This window comes from Gorilla gorilla, chromosome 10, assembly GCF_029281585.2.
Source record: "Gorilla gorilla gorilla isolate KB3781 chromosome 10, NHGRI_mGorGor1-v2.1_pri, whole genome shotgun sequence".
In the NCBI taxonomy this organism is placed as follows: domain Eukaryota; kingdom Metazoa; phylum Chordata; class Mammalia; order Primates; family Hominidae; genus Gorilla; species Gorilla gorilla.
The window spans coordinates 22,042,037-22,051,856 of record NC_073234.2 but is presented as its reverse complement, the minus strand read 5'-3'; the positions used below and the strand labels follow the sequence as shown (position 1 = coordinate 22,051,856).

The window sequence follows — 9,820 nt, the reverse complement described above, 5'->3', positions numbered from 1 at the left end:
AACTTGGCCTCTCTCATTTTATGTCTAAAGTGCACACCTCAGGTCAGGCACGGTGGCTCTCACGCCTGTAATCACTGCATGTTCAGAGGCCAAGGCAGGAGGATTGCTTGAGCCCAGGAGTTCGAGACCAGCCTGGGCAACACAGGGAGACCTGATCTCTACTAAAAATACAAAAAATTAGCTGGGCATCGTGGCACACACCTATAGCCCCAGCTACTTGGGAGGCTGAGGTGGGCGGATCCCTGGAGCCAGGAGTTCAAGGTTGCCATGAGCCATAATAGTGCCACTGCACTACAGCCTGAGTGACAGAATTAGACCCTGTCTCAAAAAAAAAAAAAAAAAAAAAAAAAATTGCACACATTTCCCTTCAATCAACCTTGGAGAACATTTTTCACTTCGCGTGTGGCTAGATGTTTGAGAGTTGACTGAAACCGAACACCTGCGGAACATGCAAGAGATCTGATTATTTGAGAAGGCCAGACCATTCTACCCGTTCAAAGAAATTCTGGAAGGGCGTGGTATATGAAGGTTTTTTTTCCCCTAACAGGCCTCTAAAAGCCAGACGAACTAGGTGCAAATCCCAGCTTTGTCATTTGCAGCTGAATTGGGAAAGTTACCGCTCTGTGCCTCAGTTTCCTCATTTGTTAAATGGGAATCATATCTACCTTAGGGAGTTACTGTGAAGATTAAGTAAGTTAGTACTGCAAAGCATTGAGAACACTGCCTGGCACGTTGTCAGCCATCACTGACGAGACTGTTATTACCTGGACTATACCCACCAGTTCCTCACTGAAATATCTTTATGGGATTATATTTTAGTGTCTTGACCTTTGTCTTTGAGATTGTCTCCATGGAATAGTGTTTCTATATAAATCCCAAGAAAATAAATTATCTAGGTCCCATTATTTTTATTTGCATGTGGTTACAATATAAATACACTTGCCATTTTCCTCCCCTTCCAAAACTCTTCCCCATACCTAGGAATCCTACCCAACCCCCTAGTTGTTAATGACTCCCTTTCCTCTCCTCTAGGAGGGGAGGGAAGGAGCGTCCTCCCTATAATTTCATCTTCATGCAGGGTCTACCTCAGTCCATGTGAAGTGTGGAACCCCAAAGGGCCTCTGAAGCTTGGGGATGAGCACCACGAATCCTTTAGAGGGGCCCGTAACGTCCTTGCAGGTGACCGTGTGGCAGCTCCCTCGGTGCCGTGCTCCGGTGCGGCGTGCCGTAGTGGGCAGCAGTTGGTATCATGTGCCCTGTCCGTGCCTGAGGCTGAGCAGCCCCAGGGGGTGGGTGGGTCTGCCAGGAGGCCTCAGGTTTGCTCAGGCAGTAGGGAGAGTCCTGTGGAGGGCACCGTACCCAGCCAGTGCCCACCTGCTCTCAGAGGTGTCTGAGCCTTAATCCCTTAGGACTCTGCTTCCCTGGGCCCTACTCAGGCCCCTGTGAATCCCACATGGGCAGGGCGGCCTCAAGGGAGAAGGTGCCCTTGTGCCTCCCTTCTTCTGCCTTTTCTCAGACACTGTCAGTCATGGGTGATAAATTGGTTCCTTGGGCCCCTGTTAGAGGGTGTGGCACCACAGTGCTCTGTCTCCGCTAGGTGCCAAGCCTTGCCATCTTCCTGGTGGGGTGTAGAGAGCCCAGGAGGGCCAGGGTCCCCCTCTTCGGGAATGGGGTATGGAGGTTCGGGGGTAGCTGGGAGGTCTCCAGGACCCGGTGGTCCCCCCAGTACTGGTCCATTGTAGATGTAGATGTTGCCAGTGATAGTCATAGACCCGCCAGTGACATGAATGCCATTGGTACCTGTAGGAAGGGAGGCAGAGTGTTGAGGAAGGAAGGCCCCCAGTTCAGGCCCGCTGCTTCTTGAATTCTTGCCTTCTTCTCGCCTTTCCCCTGGCCCCGCCCCTCTCCTGCTTGCTGCTGGTTTATTGAGCTTCTGTGTTCATTTCTCTGTTTCTGGGTTTTCCAGTCTCTTCCCTCTTCTCTAGTTGTGACACTGACTGGCAGTGGAGTCTCTGTCTGCCTCTGTTTTGGTCTTTTTATTTCATCTGGCCCACAGTCTCTCCCTGCCAGCCATCCCTCCCTCCCCATCCTTCCTCTCTTCTCCCTGTCCCAGGCTCACCGTGGGCCACCTGGCTCTGCTCCCCGGGTTCCAACTGCGGCTCCCTGGTCAGGTCCAGAGGACTCTGCTGTTGTGGCACCCCTGCCTCCAAAACTGGGGCTGCGGGGAGCCCAGTGGATACTGGGGAAACATCTCCAGAAATGGGTAGCAGTGGCTGTACCAGGTCAGGGAAGTATGGATGGGCCTTCGGAGGCTCCCAGCTTCCAGCTACAGGATTGGGTCCCTCTCCCTGCAGGAAAGAGATGGAGACCCAAACAATGACGAGGGCCCCAGACCCTTTTTTCTCTCTCCCTCCCTCCCTCCCTCTTCTTTCTCTCTTTCTCTTTCCTTCCTTCCTTCCTTCCTTCCTTCCTTCCTTCCTTCCTTCCTTCCTCTCTCTCTCTTTCTCTCTCTCTCTCTCTTTCTTTCTTTCTTTCCAGACAGGGTCAGGCTCTGTCACCCAGGCTACAGTGCAGTGGTGCAATCATAGCTCACTGCAGGCTCACGAACTCTTGGACTCAAGTGATCCTCTAGCCTCAGCCTCCTGAGTAGCTGGGACTGTCTGGCTAACTTTTTTTTTTTTTTTGAGACAGTGTCTCACTCTGTCACCCAGGCTGGAGTGCAGTGGCATAATCTCAGCTCAACTGCAACCTCTGCCTCCACGGTTCAAGCAATTCTCCTGCCTCAGCCTCCTGAGTAGCTGGGATTACAGGTGCCTGCCACCACGCCCAGCTAATTTTTGTATTTTTAGTAGAGATGGGGTTTTGCCATGTTGGCCGGGCTGGTCTCAAACCCCTGACCTCAGGTGATCCACCTGCCTCGGCCTCCCAAAGTACTGGGATTACATGTATCATGGATCAGCATGTTTGGGGGTGGTGCGGGTGCCCTCCTGCTCAGAGACCAGGATTGGGCAGGCTTGTGCGTGCAGGATGGGAGCTTGGGCGTGAGCCACTGCACCTGGCCCTGCCTGGCTAACTTGGAACAACATTTTGGGTAGAGATGGGGTCTGGCTGTGTTGCCCAGGCTGGCTCATCTTTCTTTAGTTCCCACACCCCACCGCATGCTTTGGCACCTCACCACCTGCCTCTGCTCCTCCCCATGCCCCCTGCCTCAGGGTCTTTGCACTGGTTGCTCCCTCTTCCTGGAGCACTTTCTCCCCAGATAACCCCATGGCTGGCTCCTTGCTTCTTCAGCTCTCCGCTCAAATATCAGGTTCTCAGAGAGGCCTTCACTCTCCACTCTGTCTAAAATACCCCCATCCTTTGCCACTGTCACTCACTGACCCCTTCTCTGCTTTGTTTAGCAATTATACCACCTGATATATAGTTTAACTTATTCTTGCTCCATGGGCATGTGAACTCCAGGAGACGAGGTACTGTGTTTTGCTCACTGCTGTACGCCCAGTGCCTAGGACAGTGCCCGGTACATGGCATGTTCAGTAAATCATCAGTTGAATGAATGAATGAGTGTGGAGTCAGCCTGCATACTCTCTTCCTGTCTGCTCCACCTTGTACCCTCATCACCTCTTCCCCTTCTTGCTGCCTTCTCAGCCCCCGCCATTACCTGCGGACGCCTCTTGAGCAGCGATCCTGCAATGGAGAATGAAATGGGTGTAGGCTCCCCGGCAGGCCTCAGACCTAGCCTTTCAGCCTCCACATCCCAGCACAATGTGTAGCAACTTGACCACCCGGGGGCCCAGAGGAACAAGCCACTGTCACTCTCATCTCCAGCCTCAGAATAAGCAGCTGGATGAAGATAAGGATGTCTATGTTGGGGGTAAGCACTGGGAGTCTTGAGGGTGTGGAGGCTTGCACCGGGGAAGTTGAATATTCCTCCCTCCGGCTCCCATTGCCAACCCATCCACTGCATCCAACCCTTTCCTACCCAGTTTCCTGCAGAGAGAAGGGTGGCTCTTCCAGATGCAGGCGAAGACGGTGGCAAGGAGCAGAAAGAAGGCCAGCGGCAGCAGAATGGCCAGCATCAGCATGGTTCCTGCCAGGACAGCAGACAGGAGGGTGATCACAGCCCCAAGAAGGGCAGAGGGCAGGAGGAGAAGGAAGAGCTTTCCAGATCCCTGGGCAACCCAGACAGAGAAAAGGGAGCAGCTTTTTTCCTTCTAGCCACAATGCAGCTCCTAAAGGCAGAATGAGAGAAACTTCCCTTGGGTTACAGAGAAGGGGAACTAAGTTGGACTTGAGGACCTCTTGGCAGCCAGGAGAGACTGTATCATGGATGGGCATGTTTGGGGGTGGTGTGGGTGCCCTCCTGCTCAGAGACCAGGATTGGGCAGGCTTGCGTGTGCAGGATGGGAGCTTAGACAGTTGATTTTCAAGGTCTGGAAGTGGGATTGGGAGACAGTAGGGAAGGGTGGGACTTGGAGTTGTAAACAGACACAGGCTAGAGCCACATTTCTGTGGCCTCAGCCATCGTACAGAGGGGCTGCTGTAGAGGAGCTAGGGTTGCCCTGCTGTACCTGTACCTGTGGGGGTGTTTACAGGGGTGAGAGAGTAGGGAAACTTGCTTCGGAACTGCCTGTGGCCGCCTGGTAGAGCAGGGCTTGCAAGTTCTCCACCCCCTTGCTCAGGGCAGGTTCTAGGAGGGGAAGAGAAAGAGAGGCTGGAGTTCGGCTTCTCCAGCTGTGATCTGTAGCAGTGGGTAATTTCTCTTTCTCTGGGTACCAGTGCTGCCAGCAATAGCATGGAGCCTCCAGTGTCCGTCAGCTACGCCTGGGGAAGGGCGGGAGGACTCCCGCATTTCTATGCTGGGCATTTTGCCTCTTCTCATTCATGTAAATCTGTAGCCTAAGGGAATATGGGATGGGAGGCCTGGGGAGAAACTGGACTGGGAGTCTGGGCCACGGTTTCCTGCCCGGCTGTGTGACTTTTAAGTCATTTCACTTCTTTGAGCATCAGTTTTTCATGTATAAGATGAGGTTAGCTTATATGCTCTCTAAAATTCCAGCTCTAAAATGCCAGTTGTATTTGATACATAGTTAAAAATTAACAGGGCACAGAAAAATACTTAGATTGTGGAATGAAAAAATCAGGTTACGAAATATTAAAATTACTGCACTTTTAGTAAACAACAACAAAACCCAGTATGTATAAACATGCATAGAAAATGTCCAGGAGGATATATACCACAATGTAACGAGTGGATATTCTAGGTAGTGGCTCTGTGGGTGAGTTTTTAGTTTTGCTTATCTGAAGTCTCTAATTTTCTATAGTGCATGCATTATGACATGGGCTCTGGAGTAAGAAAACCTGAGTACAGGTTCTAATAACACCAGTGACCACCTGGGTGGGTGATCTTGAGTATATCACTTAACCTCTTTGAGCCTCAGTTTCTTCCTTCAGCCCATGAGGATGATAATAGAACCCACTTCATAGCATCATTAAGAAGATTAAATGAGTCAGTAAATGTAAAGTGGTTACAGAGTGCCCAACACACACAGTGAACCTTCTGCCAATTAGTGATGTTACAGTCATTAGAAACAATAGTCATCTACTAGGCTAGCAAGCCAATCAGTCCACAGGAAACAGTCAAGAAAGAGTCAAACGGGAATCTTCTGTCTAATAATAAAAGTATATAGTCTAATAAAGAGGTGTTTGGTCTAGTTAATGGATTGTGTGAAAAAAAAACGGATTGTGTGATGTTGGTATGCCTAAATGATGACAATAGTAGTTATCATTACATCTCAGTGTGGGATGTGTTCCTTGACATAGTATTACAGTATATATAATTTTAAAAGTGTGTGTGTGTGTGTGTGTGTGTGTGTAAACTAGCCTAGAGATACTCCAATTTTTTCTGTAAGGAACTTTTCTTCTTGCCCAATTCTGGGAGGGAAGGGTTAATTTTTTCCCCATTTTTTTTAAGATGTGGAGCATTAAGGCATTTTCAGAGGCGCCCCCCCGCCCCCCCGTGTCCCTCAGCCCTGGTCCCTCACCTGACATCTCTGGGGGCAGTGGCTCTGATGGATTTTTGCAGGTTGTGTCGGACTGGGCAGTGCCTGGAGCTGCCTCCACCAGACCTTGGTTCTCACACCTACAGAGGAAAAAAAGATGATGACCTTTTCACGCCCTGGCCCACCAGTGTCCCGACTCCAGTGGGCAGGCAGGGAGGCTGAAAGTGGTGAGTCGAGTCCGTGGTGTCAAGGATAGGCGCTGGGGGTTGTTAGCAGCTGAGGCTTCTCAGAGGGTGGAAGGAGCTTGGGTGGGGCTGCACTCACCTGGTGTGGGGCTGGCAGCGGGCGCTGGGGGAGGAGGTATTCTGGAAGTGCCCTGCCTTGCAGGGGACGCAGTGGTTGTTACCCTTCCCAACTTCATCTGGCAAGAGAAAGGCAGGCCAGCCAGGGTGAATGGGCAAAAGGGAGGAGCCCTTTGCTGGCCTGTGAGTTTCCTTTAAGCCTCAGGATGCCCATCCACCCCATTGCGTAGCTCTCACCTTTCCCAAGCTCTGCTTTGCTGCCTTTTTTTTTTTTTTTTTGAGACGGAGTCTTGCTCTGTCGCCCAGGCTGGAGAGCAGTGGCGCGATCTCGGCTCACTGCAAGCTCCGCCTCCCAAGTTCACGCCATTCTCCTGCCTCAGCCTCCTGAGTAGCTGGGACTACAGGCGCCCGCCACCACGCCCGGCTAATTTTTTGTATTTTTAGCAGAGACGGGGTTTCACTGTGTTAGCCAGGATGGTCTCGATCTCCTGACCTCGTGATCCGCCCACTTCGGCCTCCCAAAGTGCTGGGATTACAGGCGTGGGCCACCACACCCGGCCTACTGCCTACCATTTTGCCCAAGCTTCCTAGTACTGAGAAGAACCACCTCCTGTGCCCCCTGCACCTGTCCCAGTTCCATGTCCCTCCAGAGCCCTTCTGTGAGCCTCTGCATGGAATGAGAAGAGGAATTTTAAGCCAAGGATCTGGGGGGTCGCCGTGGACACAGTACCATATTCCCGGCTCCCACTTGAGATCCCTGGCACCCAGCCTCCTTTTCACATCCAGCCCCTCAGGGACCTCTGACCTTTGAGCTCGGCTTCAGTGCCAGGCGGGCAGTCAGAAAGCAGCTCGCAGTGTGTACACTCGAGGGCCCAGGCAGCACAGAACATTCCCGGCTGGCAGCGGCACTGGGTCTTCCGTTTGCTTGTGCAGGGGGCAATCTCCTCGAGGCCCATCACTGGTGGGGAGATGGGAGGGCTCAGGGAGGGGCCAAGCTCCAGGGGATCCAGCCCCCCCGCAGGCACATCCCCATTCACCTGGGTCACAGGGGCGGCACAGCTGGCAGATGGTCAGGTAGTTCCAGTGCTCGTTGTAGGAATTCTCGGCACATGTGGCACAAACTGTGTCCCGGATGCGGCTACATTTAGCTGAGACATAGGTGCCTAGAACGTGAGTGGAGCAGTAGAGTCTCAGGAGACGGGGCTCCACCCTCGCCTCCGCTGCCTGTAGTGTGACCCTGGCCTTTCCCTCGGTCTCTCTGGCCCCCCATCATCCTGCCAGTGGCCCTCCGGCTCCCTCTCAGTGAGGTAAGGAAAGAGGAGGCCCAGTGGGGAGGGCCAGTCCCATCTCCTCCACGTGATGTCCAGGGTTTCCCACGCTCGTCTCCAGCAGCCAGTTTTCCTGGGGGACCGTGCCCACCTTCCCTCTGAGGCCGCAAGGGGGCTGGAGCCCCCGTGACCCACTTCCGAGGCCCAGGTTCGTCCTGCCATTGCCTCTCACCTGGCGGGCAGCGGGAGCAGCAGATGCGGTGCTGGGGCTCATAGTATTCCTTTTCCTGGTCCCTGCAGGTCTGGTTCTCCGACGCATATGGAGGCACCTTCAAAGGGAGATGGAGAAGAGGAGAGAAGAATTAGTCAGGGGTCAGCTTGGGAGGGCAGAGGGAATGGAGCGACGGCTGCCCAGATCCCTCTTGCCCACCCTCGCCCACTCCTACCAGGCCCCTTCCTCACCACCTGGGGCTGGGATGCTGCCAGGAGCCCGAAGAGGCCCAGCACCAGAGGCCCCCAGGCCAGGCCGGGGGCAGAGGTGGCCCAAGGCAGGAGCATGGCGGCCACTCGGCCAGGCGGCCAGCAACGTGGGGGCCTGGGAGGAAGGCAGGAGGCCCGAAGTCCTGGGCAGCGGTGGCGGCAGCTGCCCGAGCCCAGAGCCTGGGACGGGACTCAGGGCCGATGTGCACCCCAGGGCCAGGAGCGGCCAGGCCGGGCCTCCAGGGCTCCCACGGCGGAGCTCAGGAAGTGGGAGTGGAGCGAGCTGGCCGCGGGGCGGGGACAGGGAGCGCTGGGAGCCAGGCCGGCCTGTCGCAATCGCAGCCAAGGGAAGAGGAACAGGCTTGTCTGCCTCGATGCGGGGCGGGAGGGGCGGCCGGGAAAGCACGTGAGGGCCGCGGGGCCGGAACCGGCCTCCTCCCTTCTTCGGAAGCCCGATCGGGAGAGCGGACTGCGGACAGCCCTGGCCCAGCCGAGGGAAGGGCGGCAGGCCCGGGGTCAGCCCTTGGACAAGCCTCGCAGGGAGAGCAGAGGGAGTTCCAGAGAGCGCAAGGGACAGCTGGGTGCGGGATCTGGAAAGCGAGGGGCCCAGGACGGGCAGTCATGGAGAGGGCAGGGCGCGGGGACTGCAAGGCCGCAGAAGCAGCTCTGAGACCGAGGAGAACCGGCTGGCAGATGCCCGGGTTCCTCCCCTGTTGTCCTGCCCTACTGTGGGAGTTTTTCAGACAAATTACAAGGGACTAGCAAATCAGCCAGCCCCCCACGCTACCAACCCAGCCCAATCCGCACGGGAGTGGGCACAGGTCACCTAGGAAACCCTTGAGAGCTGTGCAGCTTGCCCTGCTCCCTGTCCTCAGGGAACCTCCCTCCCAAAGAGAGGGGGAGGATATGCGGAGGGGAGTCCTGGGGCCAGCAGGCTGGACCTGGGCACTCAGGCCCTCTGCTCTGGCTTCTTTGCCCATGAATCTTCAAACCCCTTAGAACTGGAGAAAGCTGAGAGCCCACGCAGTCCAGCCCCCTCACCTTAAGCATGGAGAGGTAGGCTAAGGGTGATACATAAGGGAACCGGGATTCCAGGGTGGCCTGGTCTCGTTCCTGCCCTGTTTCATCCTCCCATCTCCCTCAACCCAACACCCCATCCACCCGCGGAGCTACTTGCAGCTGCCCCCTTTTACACGTGGTTCTCTGGTCCCCAAGTTTCCGTCTTCCTAACTCCCACCTGTCCTTGAGGCTTCACTGAGGCTCTGGAAGGCGTCCTCTGCCCTAGGTTGCACAGTCCCCGTGAAGACTGCCCTCTGTACCTGGCTGTCTTGTTTGCTTCCCACCAGGCTGTGAGTGCCACCATGGCCCAGGCTGAATCTTCAAGTCTGTGTTCCCCATGCTTAGCAGAGTCTGGCACATACCATGTGCCCAATAGGTATTTATGGAATAAACGAGTGATGGCCACATCACAGAGCCAGTCCACCGCAGAGCCAGCTACAATCTGGGTCTCCTGATGTCTAGGTCCCAACTCATTCCAGCAGTCCTGCCAACTCCTTGTGGCTCAGGGATGTCTCCCTTGGGATGAGGGGCTAACTTCTCTTGAGATAGGTCACTTGGGCACTATCCCCCTCCCTGAAGGACTCTGTTCAGCACTCATCCTTACACTGGTCTGTCTAACTTCAGGTCTGATGTCTGGACAGGTGCAGGTGATAGGAAGTGTGCATGGAGGAGAGGTCACAAAAGGGGGAAAGGACCTGTCTAGGCTGTA

General features: G+C 54.8%; 1 protein-coding gene across 2 annotated transcripts; it reads right to left on the bottom strand.

Annotated features, from left to right (window-relative positions):
* Positions 1 to 888: 888 nt before the first annotated feature.
* Positions 889 to 8,726, bottom strand: LTBR (lymphotoxin beta receptor). Of its 2 annotated transcripts, none has more exons than XM_004052550.4 (10): positions 8,035 to 8,726; positions 7,805 to 7,901; positions 7,342 to 7,467; positions 7,110 to 7,262; positions 6,327 to 6,423; positions 6,045 to 6,142; positions 3,983 to 4,090; positions 3,662 to 3,687; positions 2,120 to 2,348; positions 889 to 1,800 (listed from the first exon to the last, which is right to left on the bottom strand). In XM_004052550.4, the coding sequence occupies exons 1-10, from the start codon at positions 8,128 to 8,130 to the stop codon at positions 1,523 to 1,525; spliced, it is 1,308 nt and encodes a 435-aa protein (XP_004052598.1). In that variant the 5' UTR covers positions 8,131 to 8,726; the 3' UTR covers positions 889 to 1,522. The 2 variants fall into 2 exon arrangements, with proteins under 2 accessions (XP_004052598.1, XP_018894071.1); XM_019038526.3 differs by having other exon boundaries at positions 8,038 to 8,404.
* Positions 8,727 to 9,820: the final 1,094 nt, after the last annotated feature.

What these genes read in the sequence shown, in the direction of transcription:
- LTBR (XM_004052550.4), bottom strand. Translation starts at nt 8,130, where the DNA reads ATGCTCCTGCCTTGGGCCACCTCTGCCCCCGGCCTGGCCTGGGGGCCT. An exon ending in TTCTCTCTGCAGGAAACTGG is followed by an intron (nt 3,688 to 3,982) that starts GTAGGAAAGGGT and finishes TCTCCATTGCAG; the next exon opens with GATCGCTGCTCAAGAGGCGT. An exon ending in GCAGAGCCAGGTGGCCCACG is followed by an intron (nt 1,801 to 2,119) that starts GTGAGCCTGGGA and finishes CCCTTCCTACAG; the next exon opens with GTACCAATGGCATTCATGTC.